This window comes from Acipenser ruthenus, chromosome 45 (assembly GCF_902713425.1).
Source record: "Acipenser ruthenus chromosome 45, fAciRut3.2 maternal haplotype, whole genome shotgun sequence".
NCBI lineage: Eukaryota > Metazoa > Chordata > Actinopteri > Acipenseriformes > Acipenseridae > Acipenser > Acipenser ruthenus.
Genome location: NC_081233.1, coordinates 9687335 through 9707036, shown reverse-complemented (window position 1 = coordinate 9707036; position 19702 = coordinate 9687335). Strand labels below are relative to the sequence as shown.

The 19702-nt window shown below is 47.1% G+C and overlaps 2 protein-coding genes across 9 annotated transcripts; one reads left to right on the top strand and one right to left on the bottom strand.

The window, feature by feature from the left end:
• Positions 1-188: 188 nt before the first annotated feature.
• On the top strand, positions 189-10227 carry LOC117401033 (heterogeneous nuclear ribonucleoprotein A1-like). 7 transcript variants are annotated; one of them, XR_009319741.1, is made up of 13 exons: positions 189-318; positions 1368-1484; positions 1894-2040; positions 2907-3117; positions 3924-4019; positions 4147-4239; positions 4368-4439; positions 4961-5014; positions 5160-5321; positions 5834-5971; positions 6330-6405; positions 9681-9754; positions 10110-10227. XR_009319741.1 is itself a non-coding variant. In XM_059013128.1 (12 exons), the coding sequence occupies exons 1-11, from the start codon at positions 304-306 to the stop codon at positions 6392-6394; spliced, it is 1152 nt and encodes a 383-aa protein (XP_058869111.1). In that variant the 5' UTR covers positions 189-303; the 3' UTR covers positions 6395-6405; positions 7234-7656. The 7 variants fall into 7 exon arrangements, 6 of the variants coding, with proteins under 6 accessions (XP_058869111.1, XP_058869110.1, XP_033857318.3 ...); XM_059013128.1 differs by lacking the exons at positions 9681-9754; positions 10110-10227 and adding an exon at positions 7234-7656 and having other exon boundaries at positions 3924-4001; XM_059013127.1 differs by lacking the exons at positions 9681-9754; positions 10110-10227 and adding an exon at positions 7234-7656 and having other exon boundaries at positions 4368-4433.
• Positions 10228-10349: 122 nt separating this feature from the next.
• Positions 10350-19224, bottom strand: LOC117967086 (transcription factor NF-E2 45 kDa subunit-like). 2 transcript variants are annotated; one of them, XM_034914270.2, is made up of 4 exons: positions 18892-19224; positions 15540-15618; positions 14557-14709; positions 10350-13371 (listed from the first exon to the last, which is right to left on the bottom strand). In XM_034914270.2, exons 2-4 carry the CDS (start codon positions 15585-15587, stop codon positions 12142-12144), a joined length of 1431 nt encoding a protein of 476 aa, XP_034770161.2. In that variant the 5' UTR covers positions 15588-15618; positions 18892-19224; the 3' UTR covers positions 10350-12141. The 2 variants fall into 2 exon arrangements, with proteins under 2 accessions (XP_034770161.2, XP_058869095.1); XM_059013112.1 differs by lacking the exon at positions 15540-15618 and having other exon boundaries at positions 18892-19223.
• Positions 19225-19702: the final 478 nt, after the last annotated feature.

The window sequence follows — 19702 nt, the reverse complement described above, 5'->3', positions numbered from 1 at the left end:
TTCAAAACAGATGATTGGCAAGGGATTGGACACAATCAGGAGCGAGTAAAAACAGGCGGGGCTAATCAAACTCCGAAGCGGATTTGGTGAAAGACTCGGGGCGGCTCACGATAGACAGTCCACTGCCCAATGCACGCTCGGGGGGCTGTACCCTTTGTGACGTGCTAGGACGGGTCTATCCAATCGCGGTGGCCGGTAGGCGGGCTCTGCACTCTTCATAACCCGAAGGCGGTCGGCTCGGGAAGATTCGGGCGGCTGTTTTTTATTCTGGATCAGACTTCGCGAACAGAGACAGCGGACGACATGTCGAAATCCGAGGTGAGGGGAAAAAAAGATGCCGTTTCCATTTGTGGAAGTAAAACACACTTACAATAAAACGTGCAATTGCTGTTTTTTTTTTCTATTCGGTTTTTTAAAATTGAGTTTGTAGTTTAATTACGTATGCATTGCAGTAAGTGCACGGTTTGTTATGTAAAAAACATGACTACCATATTCCTGTAGTGTGTGTGTTTAATTTATTTTTTTAAATTGGGAGGGTGGGCGCTAGGTTTTGGTTTCGCTTATACAAAGCTTTTACCTTTTTTTTTTTAATTGTGCGTGTTGTATTTTTCTCTTATCCTTTTAGTTTTCTTCAGGGATTGTGCAGCGCTTGTGTTTTTGCATGTCCGCCATTTCGCAGTCTGCGTCCATGCGGTTGCAAACGCAGGATAACGGATTCCGCGCACATTACACATTTAAAACCGGCTTGCAATGTCTCGCAGGACGCGTTGCTGCTCCGGGACGCGTCCTTACCGGCTCTGTGGTCGATTTTAAAATGTAAAAACATTGTTTTTTGGGGTTTTATTTGCGTAGAGAAATGTCCCTTTTGTCCTCTCTGAAACAAAAATGGCGTCCCAGGCGTTTCCCTAGGCTTATCTTATTTCTCTCCCTTAACTTCCAACGAGTACAGATTAACCCCAAAGCTAAGTAACATGAGGATTACATGATATAAACGGCAGCCGAGTCTCTCTCTGTTTTTTGTTTTTTATTTATTTTTTCCTCTCTCCGGGTAAAGAGATGTAAACAAAGCGCGCCTCCGTGAGGGAGCTGCGCATGCGCACACGACCCGCAAGCACGGATAAAACCGCTTAAAAACGAAGCCGGTTGTTTATACAAACTAGTTATCTCCATATTTTATTTATTTTTATTGTCAAGTTTTGATATTTCGTGTTTGTAAACTTTATAACATTGGTTTTGCCGCCGAACGGCTTGAATAATTACTCCCCCCTCCCCTCCCCCCTCAGCCTACTGTACAAGGCCGTGGCGCCACGCTGTTTTATATTTTAGTGTTTTTTGTTTTTTAATTTATTTATTTCTCTGTTTTTTAGGCATCCCGTGAACCCGAGCAGCTGCGGAAGCTTTTCATAGGCGGCCTGAGCTTCGAAACGTCGGACGAGAGCCTGAGGGCCCACTTTGAACAATGGGGCGTCCTTACAGACTGCGTGGTAAGAAGCGACACATCTTGTGTGTAATTAAAATATATGTGCTTTCAAAGCCTTTGAGTTGTTATATGAGGGCTTTTTATTTTGATTCATAGCTGTAGACTACGTAATCGGAGTGCGTGTTTCAGTACATGTAACCGAGATCACAATTTGGCTACTGTTCAAAACACGTTAATATGAGTGAATGCAGTAACCCCTGGTAACACTACAGGACTCGATTTATCAATCGCACCTGTACAGTATCTCCTTGGGTCACGGTTTTTAGAAGTTTTAAACCAGTTTTTATGAACTCCTGTGGAGTTAATGAATTTTGCCCTGCAAAAACTTTCAAGAAATAAAAAGCTTGCAATTCTACATGGCATATTCTCGCTGCTTGTTTTAATTTTAGTTTTGTTTAATTCCCCCCTCCCAGGTGATGAGGGACCCCTCCACCAAGCGCTCGCGAGGGTTCGGTTTCGTCACGTACTCCTCTGTGGAAGAAGTGGATGCTTCCATGGAGGCGAGGCCACACAAAGTGGACGGCAGAGTGGTGGAGCCCAAGAGAGCCGTGTCCCGAGAGGTGAGCCTGGCCTGTGTGGGGCAGCAGGCTCTTTAGATTTCAGAGCTGAGCCTGTCCTGTGTGGGGCAGCAGGCTCTTTAGATTTCAGAGCTGAGCCTGTCCTGTGTGGGGCAGCAGGCTCTTTAGATTTCAGAGCTGAGCCTGTCCTGTGTGGGGCAGCAGTCTCTTTAGATTTCAGAGCTGAGCCTGGCCTGTGTGGGACAGCAGTCTCTCTTTTAGATTTCAGAGCTGAGCCTGGCCTGTGTGGGACAGCAGTCTCTCTTTTAGATTTCAGAGCTGAGCCTGTCCTGTGTGGGGCAGCAGTCTCTAGAATTCAGACCCCTTACAGGTGTTACAGAGCAGCACAGGGTTACAATACAAGTGTCATATTTTAATTAGTGTAGCTTACAGTAAGTGCAGTAATATCAGTAGACTACAGTATGAACTGGGATGCAGCAAGTTGGAGTTAAGAGGTTCTGTCTATGTGCATTCACTGAGGGTCCAGTAATGTGGTGCTGAGGTCAGGGAAGTCCAATGCCAAGTAGTTTTATATAGGAACTTGACTTGAGAGCAAGAGTGACCCAAGCTGGCCCTTCCACTCCTGGTCTGTTTTGTTTGGGTCCTGTAGCTGCAGATTTTCAAGTTGCTTTATAAGCACTTTATGGTTAACTTAATCTCCAAACTTAAGAGCTGAGAACCTTTTTTAAAAAGGTTTAATTAAGACAATTATTAATTCCACAACTAAGGGTTTAGTTAAGGGGGGGGTGCTGTTTCTGAAGTCTGTGATACAGACGTGCTTCTCTGCTCACACCTCTCTCTCTCTCTCTCTCTCTCTCTCTCTCTCTCTCTCTCTCTCTCTCTCTCTCTCTCTCTCTCTCTCTCTCCAGGATTCGACGCGGCCGGGCGCACACATGACGGTGAAGAAGATCTTCGTGGGCGGCATCAAGGAGGACACGGAGGAGCATCACCTGCGGGATTACTTCGAGCAGTACGGCAAGATCGAGGTCATAGAGATCATGACCGACCGAGGCAGCGGCAAGAAGAGAGGCTTCGCGTTCGTCACCTTCGACGACCACGACTCTGTGGACAAGATCGTCAGTAAGTGTGTGTGTGCGCGCCGGAGGTCCTTCACATCCGACTGTCATTACTGCAGTGCGTTCTGTGTGTCAGCAAGGTTGATTTTAAAACTCCTCCACAGCCACCATCGGATAGCTTTTAAATAAGCAACAGACAGGGTTTATTGGTGGGTATGGCTATGCATCTCCTGTTTTCAAGTTTCATCTCCTTTTCAGTAGTCTGATCTCCGATGATATTTTAAAAGACCTTTACCAGGGCTAGGGGGGCTTGATTCCTGTCCAATTTCAAATTTCTTTTTTAAATTTCCATTCCAACACACTGATCAAAATTAGTTAGTTAGCAGTGTTCTGTAAGTTACTTCCTTGCAGTGGCTCAAATGTAAATCCCCCAAATTTTTTTTATTTAAGGAATTGACCCTGACTGTAATGCATCTAGTGATTTGCATATTGCATCCTCTCGGCTGTGTCTGTGGAACTGGTGGCAAGTGTAGTCTTGCTAGTCGTCCGTTTTTGTTTGGAAGATCCTTTTAATCTAAGGCGACCTGCAGCGTTACAATGTGAGATTTAATATTTAAATTAGTGTGGCTTGCAGGAAGTGCAGTCATACTGCAAGAATACAATGTGAACTAGGATGCAGAAAGATAGGATCACAGCAAGTTGTCTCTACAAGGACATTGTAGTGCATCAGCTGAGGATCCAGTAATGTGGGGCTGAGGTCAGGCGAGTCCAGAGCAGGAGGGGCGGATCAGGAGATCTACAAGGGCAGGGAGCGGTCCTGTACAGTCTGTAGGTTTTGTTAACATTGCTCTCCTCTCTCTGTCTCCGCAGTTCAGAAGTACCACACGGTGAACGGCCACAACTGTGAAGTGCGGAAAGCCCTGTCGAAGCAGGAGATGGCGAGTGCTGGTATGCAAACGATGAGAGGTAGGCTGTGGGAAATTCTCATGGTCTGACTTTTCATTTATTTATTTTTTTTCCTACTCCTGCATTTGTGGCATTCAAACCCGTGGCTCCGGCGCTCCTGCTCTAAGCTCGGTGTCTCCTCTTGCAGGGCGCGGTGGCGGCGGAGGCTCCGGTAACTTCGGTGGCCGCGGTGGATTCGGTGGGAATGATTTTGGCCGCGATGGGAACTTCGGTGGACGTGGTACGTAGAGACGGCACCACACCCCCCCTGTATTCTCGTGGTCCTGTTCTTCCAGGTGTAACTCTGTAAGTGAAAGCGTTTTGTGTGTCCAGCAGTGCTGACCGTGAGTCTTGTTGCTTTTCTTGCAGGTGGGTTTGGTGGCGGCCGGGGGGGCTATGGCGGTGGAGACGGATATAACGGATTCGGAGGAGACGGTGAGGGTAATATGAGCAATTATGCACTAAAGGGAGGACCTGTATATAAATAAGAATGAGGGCAAGGCTGTAGATAAGCTTGGGATATAAAAATCGGATTCTACTTCTAAAGCTGGTCTCGGAGTCCTTTTGTTTCGCATGCTGTTATCCCTGGGTGGGGGGGGGGGGTGATCCAGTGCTCCCATTAGAGCAGGCATGTGCTGCTTCTGCCCCTGTCGGACATTAACCTCTCTCTGCTTTCTGAATCGACAAAAGGCTTTGGGAGTTTTGCAGCTTGTTTTCTATTATGAACTCCCCAGTTGGTATCTCCACATGCAGAGTCGCTTGCAATAGGTTTTGCGTCACACAGTCGGTGGCTGAGATTTGAACTGGGACCCTCCTGGTAACACGCCCCCCTCTCTCTAACCGCTGGACCCCCAAGCCTTGCCCTGTATAGTGACACTGGAGGGGTATTGGGGTGGGATGCTAACTTGCTGCAAGTGTGTTTTCTGACTCTTTGGCTTTCCACTTATTTCCTGTCTCAACAGTTAATACAACCGCCAGGCAGAATTCTTATGATGGCGGGGATGGAAATAACTCAGGTGTGTCTTGCTAAACTCAGTAGAAAAAAACAACCAAAAAAAACAGGAATGGATCAAACTGCTCTGCAGCGGGAGTCTTATTTCCATCCCTGTGATGATGCAACATCAGAATATCAGACCGTGTCTCCCTCTCTCTCCCCCTCAGGTTACGGTGGAGGCCAGGGCTATGGGGGTGGTAACCGTGGTTACGGTGGAGGACAGGGCTATGGTAACCAGGGAGGCGGATATGGAGGAAACGGGGGCGGATACGACAGCTACAACAACGGAGGAGGAGGAGGAGGAGGAGCAGGAGGGAACTTCGGGGGAGGTGAGTGCGACTCGACATCCAGACTCGAACCCTTTCAGTCCGGACGTCCTACACTGTCAGGAATCCTATTGCAACCTCTGGGACACCCCAGCTGCCAATCCTGAGGCCGTGTGTAAATATGTGAAGAACAGAAGGCTGTCCTGTTGTATAGAGATTCCTTAATTAAAGGGTTATGCCATCTCCACAGAGCTCCACTAGACTGCTGAGTTAAATCCTTGTGCAGTTCATGCAATGCCAGCAACGTTTTCTGCAATTTCACAACGCAGGACTTCTATTCTAGAAGCTGTAGCATGAAGCTCGGTGTGCATCGATGCTGTGGTTTGGAACCAGTTGCATGGTGAAATCTCTCTTCATGAACTTATTGACTATTCTGAAAAGTGTGTGTTCTGTGAAACTAAGGCATTCCCCATATCTAATTTTAAAATGCAACCGCTATAGATATTTAATATGTAAAACTAACAAGGGAAATGCGTGTGATTTTTTAATCGGTTGACTTTTTGTTGTCTCCCCAGGAAACTTTGGTGGCGGCGGTGGAAACTACAACAACGACTTTGGCAGCTACAACAGCCAGGCCTCGTCCAGCTACGGCCCCATGAAGGGAGGCAACTTCGGGGGCGGAGGCGGCAGAAACGCGGGGGGCCCCTACGGAGGTGTGTGTGTGGGGAGGGTCGCTGTGTGCTTCAAAATGAAAGAGAACGAGTTTCATTTTAATCAGACTTCTGGCATTTTTAAATGCTTCTGCTCTAAAATACTGCACAGAACCTGCGCGTGCATTTCATGTGTTTTTTGACTTCATATACGTGTATATAACAGTGCAGTGAGTTTCGCACCTCCTGTTCCGATTTTGTGGTGGTGTATCGGCACGCCCCGGTCCTGCCTTGCAGTGAGCACGCTTCCTGATGGAAGCTCATCAGACCGCATGCAGGTGTAGACGTGGTCACGCTGGGATGGCTGGACTCTTCACCGAGCTGCTTGTGACTCCTCCTTCTCTTCCTGTGTCTCCTCCAGGTGGCTATGGCGGTGGCTCTGGCAGTGGTGGCTATGGAGGCAGCGGGGGTGGCAGGAGGTTTTAAACCCGGACAAGGTAAGGAGTCTAGGAGCTCAATTCTACACTGCAGCTCACAGACCTGGAGAGTCTCTAAGATCCAGAGAACTCCTCTGCTTCCTATCCAGGCTAGTGCAGCTGCATTTACACCTCCTCTAATGTGTTTAAATGCAGCGCTCCCTCGTTTAAGGCTTTGTAGTCCAGGTGTTAGTTGTCCTCTCCTGCTGCTACACGAGCATCGATAGCATACACAGCGCGGTCTCTTAACCAGACTGCAGCCTGTCTCTTATAAAGGAGGTGCTCCTGTATATTGTGTAGATTTTAAATGTGAAACTTCAGTTGAGTAAGAACAATGCCTTTTTAAAATATCTTTAAGGGCATCCAGTAGCAAACCTTTATTGGGAGACCACCTAAAGTTAGGAAACTTGAATTTGTTTTGATTGGGGGAAGCCATGATGTGAGCTGCATTTTCACATAGCGTAGCTGCTAGTGTAACCAGATTAGATCTTTTCCTGATGGTTTTTGGATTTGGTAGGTGAAGTTTGCAAAATCTTAACCTCCCCCCTCCTTTATTTTGCTTTGCCTTGTAATTTTTTTCAATTGGCTTGTGTCTCGCTTTAGGCACATGGAAACGGTAGCTTTCACTTGAACTGAGATCCAGTCTCCACACTGAGCTCGACCGCAGCCATGCCTGTTAGCCAGGGGAGGCAACTTAAGCTATAGCCAGAACCGTTGGCAAACGTTTCCATGCCAACCCAGCCAATGGTCTTGAATGAAGGTTTACTGCTGCAGCTGCCCCCAGACTCAATGTAGCCTCTTCTGAAGACAGTGCCCAGTTTAACAATGTTGTTCCGTATTGTTCAACAGGATTCAGTACTTAGGAGAGGACAGCCAGAGAGGTGACAGGGAAGCAGCAGGCTTACTCCATAGATCTGCTCAGCCAAGCACAGTTGCAGGTTTTCATCTGCTTCACGAAGAGAAGGGGTGGGGTGGGGAAGCAAACCTATACAATGAACTATAAATATGTAGACTGACCGAACTTTTAAAAGAGAAGAAAAATCATGTGACGGCTTCAAACATGTTTTCTGTGTTTGTCAATTGCTGTGAAGCAGGGTGTTCTGTAGTTGCTTTTGTTTCTGTGAAAGTGTAAAGCATTCCAGTAAGGTTCTACGTAGTTCTCTTTTTTTTTTTTTTTTTTTAAATGCACCCGTAGGTTTTTTTTTTTAAATGTAACGTCAGCAAGGAAGAATCAAGTTTGAAATAAAATCATCTTTCAATTTTTTTACCAAAGTTTGTGCAGTTTAGTCATGTGTCTATCCTTTCTCTCTCCTCTCTTTTCTTTCTTTGTGTACTGTTGCTGACACCAGCTTTAGTCTCCTGTGGATCAGGCTTGACACCTGAAAGGGTTTTAAATCCTGTAGTTCTGGATTTCCGGGGGCGGGCAGGGGGGGGGGTCCTTGAATGATCCTTCTAAAGCTGGTGTCGTTTCAGGGAGTGGAAGTCTTCAAGCAGAATCATTGCTGTGCTGAAGTGCAGGATGTTCTGTTATAAAGTGCAGTTTATACCATGGCAGCTTCAGTGATTTCTGTTTATGCATAGAGACAGACAGGCAAACTTTAGGAGTGATCCCTGGAAACTCTGCACAGACTTGGGTTGCCTAAACATACAATCCTGCCCCAGTTTGCACAGTTGCTTGCGTTGGATCCTGAACAAGTTTGTTGCATAGACAGAAGGGGATCGGGGGCTCCCAGGTAACTGTCCCTTGCTTTGCTTTCAACTCTGACTGGGGAAAAGTTGTGAATATCAAGACTTTATTCCAGAGACATTCCTGCTGCCACCACCCCCCAAAAAAACAGGGATTGAACAGAATAGATTTTTTTGTTCCTGTAAATATAAATAAGTTTTGTAGATTCTTTGACTCTGATTCTGTCCCAAGCTGTGAAGTGGAACAGACTAATTTTAAGTTGCTGAAATTGCCCTTTTCTACTAGGGATCTTTTTAAACCGTAAATGATCGCGCCAAGGCTTTGTCCTGTCTCGAGTGAACAGGCACCTAGAATTTAACTTCATTATTTTGCTTGTTTTAAAGAGCCTATTGATTTGGATATTGACCACAAGGGATGGCTGGTTTTTGAATTTAATATATATATATATATATATATATATATATTAAATAAATCATATACATTTGTCCAAGACCACTTTCCAAATTGATGGCTTGTACACATTCAGGTTATATGTAGTGTGTATGTAACAAACGTGCTGTACAGAGCTTTCGTGTTCTTGCACTAGCAGGTCACAAAGCCACAAGTCCTGTACATGTAACTAAACTAGCATGCAATCGCTGGATTCCAGTTCTGCTCTAAATTGGGCATTGCAAAACTATCCCAGATAGCAAGTGTGTCTTATTTATTCCTCCCCCCCCATCCTTGCCTACATTCCTCATTGGCAGTAACATGTCCAGTCACTTCAGAGCAGATTTTTAGCAGGGAGTCACATTCAGTGACTTGTGGTTTTTTTGGGGTGGGGGGGGGTCCCTGCACTCTGCGGCTTAGCCTGTATTGCAGAGGGAGGTGAAACACACAGTAGAACTGCAGAGCCCTTTTGATAGCAGCAGAGGAGCGTGAGAGAGCGTGCCGGAGGAAGCTAGCTTACACTGTACTGCAGGCTAGCCATTGGAGCAGCTGAGGGAGAGCACTAGCAGAGCCATCGGAAGGAGCCAGTCAAGCAGGGGCGAGACTTGAGTGCAGAGCGAGAGCTAGTGAGACTAGCAGAGTCAGGAGCTTCCACAGGGGCCTGGTTTTTATACCATGCTAGTAGGTAAGAACAGACTTTTATCATTATTATATTAGATTTACTGTAAAAGTAACTTGCTTAACATGAACTGTTTTGATCTGTCTCGAACATCCAAGATTTAAGATTTTCCCCCACAAGGTCAAATGTGTAATGCAGTAAATCAGGCTTTTTATTTTTTTTTTCTTCAACTTCTGCATGCGGTGGAAATTTGGATGGTTTCAGTAAGTTGTGGAAAGCACAGTAACAATTTTGGATTTCTCGTCCAGGACTGTTTAGAGCTAGTACTTTGAAAATGGGGGTTTAACACTATTTTGGCACTTACATTTTTTTTTTACAAAAAAAAAAAAAAGAATTCATTCCAATTGGAGTTGCCCAGAACGTCAGACGCAGATCTATAGATGAACGCATCGTCCAAACGAAATGCTAGTCGCTACTCCTTTTTAACTATTGAGCTCTCTGTGTGTGTGTTTCAGTGTTTTCTTGCATTTGGAGTTCACTATCGCCTTGCTCTCTTCTCAGGATGACCATGGAGTATCTCTTGGCTTGACTGACTGAGCTGTGGAAACACGTACCCCTGTCCCGAATACTGAGAGGTGTGTTTTAATCTCCAGTTGCAAGTCCTTGCTTTGGGGTGGAGTTCAGATTGTGGTCTATTCTACAGCAATGGAAAGATGCTCAAACCACGGCACTGACTGCCTGCAGCATTTTAATTTGACACACCCCTGCTGTTGTAACGGTCTCTGCTGTAGCTTAATGACACCCAGCTGTTCTCGGATGACCCTCTTGTGATGTTTGCCTAAAGCTTGATTTTGAACACAATGGAAATTTGTGCTTTTTTTTAAAAAAATTGCTATTTAATCTAACAGCTGTTGCATTTTTCATATTGCTTTGGGCAACTGTGCGTGTGCATATATACACATTTCTAATAAACCTTGTCTTCTGTTCCAGGGCTGCTTTTACATGAAGATGGTTACATTTATTTTTTTTGGATGGAAGATATTTTTTAATCCAAGCTGCTGGACAGCTTTTTTTAATTCACTTTTTTCAATAAAGTAATTTTTGTGAACTGGTTTGTTTTGTGTACTTCCTAATGTTTCTGATTTGACCCTCTCTGCAAGTCCACCTATAATAACACTTCTATGGAATAAAAGCAGGCAAAAAAAAAAAAAAAAATTCACAAGCAAAAGCTGCAAGATGTTTTATCTTTTATTTTTCCACCCAATAATTAAATAACAATTTATCGTAGTACTTCACAATAAAACAAATAGTTTTTATATATTTTTAAACCTTGGTAGGAGATGCAACACATTGAGTTACAATCACCAGTTCTTTGCTCTCATTTGTATTACACTCTTGGTCTTTAAAGGCATCAGAACGTTGGTCTCGCAGGAGTTCTGGGTTCTAAATTCTGAGCGGCAAGCCAAGCCGGTATCTTGAGCACCCGGACTTGATGGGAGAGCCCCAGTGTGGGTCTTTACAGGAAGGGAGTTTAACTGCTTCCTCTAGTTACAGTATTGACACCTTATTGGCTGAGCTTCTGGAGGCTGCAGTCTTGTGAAGCACTCTTCCCAACTTGATAAAAATGGCTGTGGACTTCTGTTGGGAAGCTGGATGTTGGGGGGGGGGGGGGGGGGGTTGCATTACTATGCTATGTAACGAAGTGAATAAGAGCTAATTGCTCATTTAGCAGATACTTTTATCCAGTGTGACTTGGAGATTAGGGGGTGAACCATGCACCACAACTGCTGCTGCTGTAGTCGCTTGCAGGAAGACCTTGTTTGTTTTAAGTCCAAAAACGATACAAACTCCTTGCAAGCTTGCCACATGGAATCCTGGCTGCCTGCATCCTGCTGACAGTGTTATGGCGGGTCTTTCCAATTCCTGTTTGACGGAGTCTCCAAAAGGTGGCGAGGCTTGATTTTTGAACTATTACCCCAAGCTGCTGTTGTGAATGATGGTTGGTTTTAACAGAACCACCCCTTATGGCAAACTTCATGTATAGGCATTGAAGTAATATATTGGTATATATTTTTTATTTTACTAATGAAAATCTTAAGACGAGGAACTGTTTTCAGCTTGTCCCAAGCTTGGTCTCCGATACCCTGCCTGCTTTCTGTCTGCTGTGAGTCATACTTCCAGCAACAATGAGACCAGAATACAAAGCTTGGATCAAGCCAAAACCAGTTCAGACCTGAATATTTAAGAAATGTACGGGTATCCACACCCAATACACACACATGTACGGGTACCCACACCCAATGCACACACATGTACGGGTATCCACGCCCAATACACACACATGTACGGGTATCCACACCCAATGCACACACATGTACGGGTATCCACACCCAATACACACACATGTACGGGTATCCACACACAATACACACATGTACGGGAACCCACACCCAATACACACACATGTACGGGTATCCACACACATGCCTAGTTGTCCTGTAGTCCCTTTTAGTAAATATTCAGCTTGCTGGAGCCCGGTACACCTGAATTGTATCAGATTACATTAAGGACTGATTTCATTTAAAAATGAAAGGGAGTGGCCTGAACTAGAATCAGATTTATTATTTATTACTTGATTGTCTCTTTTGAGGCAATGACAATTTGGAAATACTAGAAGTAGCTCACAAAAAAGCATTTGATGACGAAAGTCTGGACTGTGAGGCTTGGTTTAGTATTTCTTCATTCGTACTGTTGAGTGTTTCATAGTTCTGCACAAATGACCATTTGGAGTAAATCGCTTTGCGAGTCCCCTTCAGTGCCTCCTATCGCACAGCAGTGTCACCCATTCCAGGTCTCACTACGAGCTTCATTAGCCCCAGTGTGTGCAGGTAACAAGCTCAGAGTAAAACCAGGAACGGACCAAAATGCTATGCAGCAGAAGTCTGATTTCAATCCCAGACTTAAGAGTCTCCGTGAAGCCCCCCTCACGAACATTAACCCCACCCCAGGGGTCCTGTTCCCCTCAGTCCGCCCCCTCCTCCTCCTCCTGCTTGCACGGCACCAGGAACACGCTGCCGTCGCTGGTCTGCTGCAGGGAGTAATCCTCGGAGGAGTAGGGCCTGCCTTGCTCGTCCCTGAGCCTCCCGAACACCTCGGTGTACAGCTTCCCGAGCCTCTCCTTCATGAGCGCCAGCCCCTTCTCGCAGCCGGCCCGCTCCCTCTCCAGCCTCTCCCGCTCGGAGCGCAGCCGCTCCAGGTCCCCCTCCAGGTGCGCGATGTTCTCCAGCTTCCTCTTGCGGCAGTTCTGGGCGGCCACCTTGTTCTTGCCCCGCCGGCGGATGTCTCGGACGAGGGCCAGCTGGCTCTCGTTCAGCGGGCGGCGGGCCAGCAGCTCGTTGAAGTCGTCCACGGGAAGGTTGACGATCCTCTCCAGGGGGAAGGGGATGCTCAGGGCCAGGGCGCGCCTCTCATCCCGGCTCAGGTCCCGCCGAGGGCTGAGGGAAGGCTTTCTGGCCCCCACCATAACCCCACTGCCATTGCTGCTGCTGCTGCTGCTGCTGCTGCCGGGCATAAAGCTGCACAGGCTCTGGAGCTGCTGCTGCTGCTGCTGCTGGGGTGGAGCTCCATAGGAAGGCAGCACAGGGCTGTAAGCAGCCTGCTGGCCCATCTGGTATTGCTGGTATTCCAGCTGGTACATCTGCTCTGCAAAGTCGGCCCTCATCCTCCCCGACGACCCCCCCTCCCTCTCCGCCTCGCTGAAGCACACGCTCTCGGGGGGGTACAGTGCCCCCGGGTTGCCAGGCGACGGTAGGGCGGGGCTGGAGCCCAGGGACAAGCCCGAATCCGACTCCAGCTCCTCCTGGCTGGGTGGCTTGGCCACTCCCTGCCTGGGCTGGCCTGTGTCGGACCCCGCCAGCACAAGGTGATCTAGCAGGCCCATGAGGGGCAGGGAGGGGGCGGGGGGCTGCAGGTGGAGGCTGGGGGGGGGTTGGGAGGGGGAAGGGGCCGGGAGCAGCCTGGTGTACCTCGCACTCGTGCCCCCGTAGCACCCCCCCAGCATGCTGCCCATCTGCGGTCTCTGGCAGGACGGGTTCAGGTCTGGGTAGAGGGCAGGGGGGAGCCCGCAGGCTGGCATGGTGGGCTCAGCAAGGGGCTGGGCAGCTCCGAACCCCCCTGGGGGCATCATGGGCTGCGGGGAGGGGAGGTAGGAGACTGCAGGGTCGTAGGAGGGCTCACCGGGTACCTCGAATTCCTGTGGGGATTAGGAGAGGCAGAGAGAGAGAGAGGAGGGTCAATATCTGTTACACTGAGACACACACTGAGCTGTTACACATTTTTTAAGTTTTTTCTTTGCAGGTACTGTATGACAGTTTTCTAGATGTTTTTTATAATATCATTGGTAGCAGTAGTATTGTTGTGAGTATCACTGGTTGATTTTCCTGTATAATTTGGTTTTGATTTAAGTATGTTTCTGTTTTCCTTTCTAAGCTGGCTAAGGTTGGTGACAATGCGTTTCAAAACCTTAGCAATTTACAAAAACCTGTCATGGAGACGGGATTGTGTGTCTTCGCGTGCGTGCGCGTGTGTGTGCGAGCTCGTTTAGGAAGCCTGTTCGCTGTGTTCCAGTGTTCAGCCCCCCCTTCCTCAGCCCCTCTTATCACACAGCGACACTCCTGTTATTCTGATCCCCGCCTCTCTGTCCCTCTGCTTTGCTGATTAATTCTTGAATACGCTATATATAAACTAACCATTAACCAAAAAAAAAAACACGAGCCAAAAAATTGTTAACGTTAAGCCAGTTGTTAACAGTTAAAAAAAAAAAAAAAAAAAAAGGATCCTTAAATTAAACAGGGGGGTTCTTCTCTAATGATTTGCCCCCCCCCCCCTCCCCTCCCCTCCTGGAGATACCAGCTGAGGTCCCAGAAGGAGTCTGGTTTCCTGGTGTAACAGATGGGCATTGTGTAGTTCCAGGTTAGCCTGTCTGCTGCATAGCGCTGCACCCCCCAAGCACAGCCCCCCTCCTGACTTCAATAAGCTCTTTGTTAGACTAACATTGGGAGCAGGGGGGGGGCGATTTGGACCTGAGAGCAGCCAATGGCCTGCTGGTGTCCAGCTATGTGCTGCTGCTGCTGCATATCTAGATAAGAGAGATCACTGAACAGGATCGCTCCCTTTCAAAAGGAGTCACAGTCCAGGAGCATTTCCATCACCCAAGCCACAGCTGTACTCTTTACATTTCACTATGTGTGCGAGGCAGCTTGGAGGACTTTATTGATTTATTTATTTAGATAGTTTATTCGTTTTGGAAGTCTGTTTCGATTAAACTCTTGTACAGACTGCAGCACTGCCTGTATGCTGACTGGCCTTGACTTTATTTTGTTACCTGTGGAGCCTGTACAATACAAGCCTGTTTGTGCTGCTCTGCGGCGTTACTGACCTGCAGATCAGTGAGAGCCATCAGCTCCTGCCAGGTGAACTCCATGTCAGGCTCGCAGTGAGGCAGGTGAGGCATCCTGGAGCGAGGGCCCGGCTGGGGGCCCACGGGGGCCATCGTCACCCCCGCATGGAGCCTGCCCTGGGGAGCCAACCCCTACAGGGAGAGGGAGAGATTGAGAAAGACAGAAACACCTGCAGATTACAGAAATGAAAGGGGCTGGCATAACAGTGTATCATAGTAAAATAAGATCTCAGCTCTAACCACTAGAGCCACGCTACTTCCCTCCCTCCCAGTCTCTCCTCAGCTCCACTAGAGCCACACTGCTTCCCTCCCTCCCAGTCCCTCCTCAGCTCTAACCACTAGAGCCACACTGCTTCCCTCCCTCCCAGTCCCTCCTCAGCTCCACTAGAGCCACACTGCTTCCCTCCCTCCCAGTCCCTCCTCAGCTCCACTACAGCCACACTGCTTCCCTCCCTCCCAGTCCCTCCTCAGCTCTAACCACTAGAGCCACACTGCTTCCCTCCCTCCCAGTCCCTCCTCAGCTCCACTAGAGCCACACTGCTTCCCTCCCTCCCAGTCCCTCCTCAGCTCCACTAGAGCCACACTGCTTCCCTCCCTCCCAGTCCCTCCTCAGCTCCACTAGAGCCACACTGCTTCCCTCCCTCTCAGTCCCTCCTCAGCTCCACTAGAGCCACACTGCTTCCCTCCCTCCCAGTCCCTCCTCAGCTCCACTACAGCCACACTGCTTCCCTCCCTCCCAGTCCCTCCTCAGCTCCACTAGAGCCACACTGCTTCCCTCCCTCCCAGTCCCTCCTCAGCTCCACTAGAGCCACACTGCTTCCCTCCCTCCCAGTCCCTCCTCAGCTCCACTAGAGCCACACTGCTTCCCTCCCTCTCAGTCTGTGCCACATGGCATGTATTTATTGCAGATTTCTCGTAGTTCAGCAGTGTTCTCCACTCCCCTGGAATGCCCAGGTGCTCACCTCAAAGTTCCTCTGGGCCTGGAGGACACAGTTCGCCGACGCACACATTCACCAAGAGTTAGCGGCACCCAGGGCCCTCCTGCCAGGGACAGACAGCACAGGGTCGTGTCAGCACACGCTGCACCACAGCAACGGCAATGCCAAACTCACCCCAAGCTACTCCCACGCATACACTGTGGATTGACAATGCTTTGTATTTCCTGAAGCATACCTCTCCATGCTTGCCAATGCTTTACCATGCTTTCACTGTGCTTTATTACACTCTGCTGTGCTTTTACTATGGGACACTTTTATAAGGGTCTCTCCCTACTCCCAATCCACGCCCTCATCTCCCTCCCAGAGCAGCTGGCCACGTGCTTATGCAGCTCTGGCCAAAAGCTTTGCATCACCCTCTAGAATGAACTCATTTTGCTCATAAACTCATAAAGGTTGAATGAAACCTGCTGAATAAAGTTACGTTAACATATTGAATTACACACCGCTTTGTAGTTTTCCATATACTGACAAAAGCTGAAAACAAACGTGACATTTCAAAAATGCTGGGTGAACATGAAATACTGTACTACTAGTATGGCTTCCGGTAGACTTTTTGTGATACCATTTAGTATTTTCTTTAAATGTATATCATTTAATGATGTCTCAATCCTCAAATTCTAGGTAATGCAACACTTTTGTCCGGAGCTGTACATGGTAAAGTGTAGGGTGCAGCACAGAAGAGGTGTTTTTTTGTCCCCAACTGCTTAGAAATGTCATTGGGAGGGAATGTTGTTTTTTTTTTTCTTCTCTTTTTGGAGTTACCACACAGCGCAGGATTGGCGCTATCTCTCTCGCAGAGAGCTGCTGTTTCTCTGCTGATAAGATAATCTTTCACCGGTCACAGTAACCCACGTGTTGGGCTTTCGTACTGAACCCATTAACCCTCTGAGCTGCCCCTGCCCCAGCCTCGCTTTAAAGAAGGAAAGAGAAAACAGCCGTGACGTTGTTACAAAGCAGCTCAAAAACACTGAAACCCTCAAACCGAACTCCACTGAGCCTCGCTGCTGCTGCAGACAGAGCCCACAGTCATGTTCACTTTGACACTACGATAGTGCCACTTCACCACATCCTCCCACAGTTTAACCTGTTGTGTGCATCCTTTGTTGACAGTTCAGTTCCTTTACATTCTCCAGTCAGCTTGTTACTTTGCTTCCCCATGCTTTGGGGATACCAAAGCAGTAAACTTTGAGAAGGGGGCTGGTTCATTATCTTCACTGTGCTTTGAGAAGGGGGCTGGTTCATTATCTTCTCTGTGCTTTGAGAAGGGGGCTGGTTCATTATCTTCACTGTGCTTTGAGAAGGGGGCTGGTTCATTATCTTCACTGTGCTTTGAGAAGGGGGCTGGTTCATTATCTTCACTGTGCTTTGAGAAGGGGGCTGGTTCATTATCTTCACTGTGCTTTGAGAAGGGGGCTGGTTCATTATCTTCACTGTGCTTTGAGAAGGGGGCTGGTTCATTCTCTTCACTGTGCTTTGAGAAGGGGGCTGGTTCATTATCTTGTCTGTGCTTTACTACACTGTGCTGTGCTTTTACTACAGGATATCACAGTAGAAGGACTCCCCCCCCAGTCACTGAGCCACCAGTCACCTCGCAATCTTCTTCTGTTTTTGCAGAAAAGAAGATTTACGCAATCAGTTTTTTTTTTAATTGTATTTTATTTATTTTTTTAACATAAGGTTTAAAATATGTGTTTACTTAGAGAGCTCAGTTCCAGTAATTTCATAATTATCCCCAAAAAAGTATCTGCTTCATGTAAACAGAGATTTAGGTTTAATTGAGAGGAATTTCGTTCTTTGTTTTTTTTTTTTTTTTTTACTTTTGTATAAATGTTTTTTTGATTATGTTGCATATAAACGTTTGTGGAAGAATGACTTTTCCACAAGATCTTCGATGTGAATGCATACAGGCAGTGCAGGGCAAGGGCAGAGGAAGCACAAGCATAGGGCAGCTTCAATGGGGTGAGGCTGGCCATTGGTAGAATGGGACCCCAGTGTGCTGGCTACCCACTTCCCAAACACATTGATCATTTTTAGGCTTCAGTTTCTTATTTTAAATCGAGGCGTCATAATAAAAGCATCTAACGGGAGGTTATGCATCTCTTCCGCTGGCCCTGGTGCAGTTGCAGTCGTTTGTCGCTGTTGTACGATGTTTCAATGATATTTCAACACAGCGTGTTGCAACAAAAGTACAGCATTCACTGGAGGTTCCTGTATAGCTCTATACTACGAAGCAAACCAGGAGAGTTAGTGAGCTGCCAGTGCCACTCTGCAAGCCCTAACGCGTGCACATTCACCCAGCACACCTTCGCCAGGCTTGCTGTGTGTTTTATTATCTTCAGGGTTTGATTCGTGTTTCACAGTAAATGCACTGTTTTGCATCAGTAATACCCCTTTCAGTCACGGTGTGTATAATTCTACCAGGTTAAGTTTTCTAGCTAGGTATCTATTTTAATAATGCATACATTTTTTTTTAATAGCAATAAACTGGATCCACTGTTCTGCAGCATTAGACACACTGAAAAAAATAAATAATGAAAAACCCATCCTGTAACCTTGACAAATACAAAACATTCTTCACATAACTTTCTTTAGACAGGGCACTCATTTTCACATCATATGTTTTTCGTTTAACTGCATGCAAACCCGGGCTGATCCCAGCTTCACATTGAGCTTAAGCAGCTGCACAAACTCAGCGCTGTTCCTGCCTATCTGAAATGGTCCCAGCCTAACAGAGTCCAGCCATGCAGAGGGTCGGGTTCCTGGCATGTCCGTGGTCTCAGTGCACTGAGGGGCTGCGGTGTTGGTACAGGAAGGTGTAAAGTATTTTAAAACCTGTGCTGCAGTCACTACACAGGGTCCCGACACCAATAAAGACCTGCACGCTCTTTTCAACATGTAATACTTTATAAAGGATGTGAACACAGGCATAAAAACCTACTTTCCTCTTCCAGAACGTCCTGAATTTGCAAACAGAGTAGTTCAATTCTACAACTAGTATCACTATTATTGCTACAGATAATAATATACAACTAATAATAAAGAAAAAGAAGAACTTCTAGGACTTTATTATTATTATTATTATTATTATTATTATTATTATTATTATTATTGTAAAAAATAAGAAAACTGCCACTGATTCTGAAAGCATATTATTTTTAACTTCATTATTACATAATGATAATAATAATAATAATAATAATAATAATAATAATAATAATAATCTAGGCATCCTTTGGAAGCAGTTCCCATGCAAAGCAGTTTGTTAACACAGCAGCATTATCACCAACAAGCACACATTTTTCAAACCGGTCTTTACCTGAGAATCATTTCTCTCCAGCGCCGCGCGCAGAGCAGGTGACTGTGCAGAGAACCGGGAGAGGGGCGAACGACTTTCACATCCGACGAGTCGAATAATCCGAGAGAGGGGCTGATGAAAAGAAAGAAAAAAAAAAGGTGGATTTTCCCCGTCAGGAGAAAAAAAAACAAACAGCAAACTTCCAGCAGGTGTTTGTAGTATTGTGTGTCCCCTGTGAGTCTGCCTGTCTGCCTCCCTCCCTCTCTCTCTCTCTCCCTCCCTCTCTCTCTCTCTCTCTCTAACTCTCTCTAACTCTCTCTCTCCACACTGCCTATCTCTGATGGTTAATCTTACATAACTGGGAAGGGTTATGATATAACCAGCCTTCCTCCTCACACACACACACACACACACAGACACACCCCCCCAGCATTATCTATAAGCTAAAGACAAAAAACATAAACTTTTAAACCCACAAGGTCCCCCCCACCCCCCCACCCCCCCACCCCTCTCCGCCCTCCCCTCCCTTCTGGTAATCTGGTGGTTGTTCAAGGAAACAGTCACACAAGCCCTTGTAAGTAATATAACCCCCACTCCACACACAGCAAACCCGAAAACCACACATATCCTGCATTCCACAGCAGATGCATGTCCTGCTGCAGCCTCTATCTCACCCCAGCTACAGAGAGGCTGCCTGCCGGCCGGTCTGACAGACACTGTCAGAGTGATAGAACAGCATGCTCGCTCTGCCCTTCCCCAGCGATCTCCAACGCATGAGGCAGGCAATGAGAGGAGCACAAGTACAGGGCAGCTACCATGGGGGGAGGCTGCC

Excerpts from the sequence above, each read along its gene's own strand:
- LOC117401033 (XM_034001427.3), top strand. Across the intron at positions 5,322-5,833 it reads AGGAGGGAACTTCGGGGGAG|GAAACTTTGGTGGCGGCGGT; the intron begins GTGAGTGCGACT and ends TTGTCTCCCCAG. Across the intron at positions 5,972-6,329 it reads CGCGGGGGGCCCCTACGGAG|GTGGCTATGGCGGTGGCTCT; the intron begins GTGTGTGTGTGG and ends TGTCTCCTCCAG.
- LOC117967086 (XM_034914270.2), bottom strand. The coding sequence starts at position 15,587 with ATGTGTGCGTCGGCGAACTGTGTCCTCCAGGCCCAGAGGAACTTTGAG. Across the intron at positions 14,710-15,539 it reads AGGCCCAGAGGAACTTTGAG|GGGTTGGCTCCCCAGGGCAG; the intron begins GTGAGCACCTGG and ends CTCTCCCTGTAG. Across the intron at positions 13,372-14,556 it reads TGGCTCTCACTGATCTGCAG|GAATTCGAGGTACCCGGTGA; the intron begins GTCAGTAACGCC and ends TAATCCCCACAG.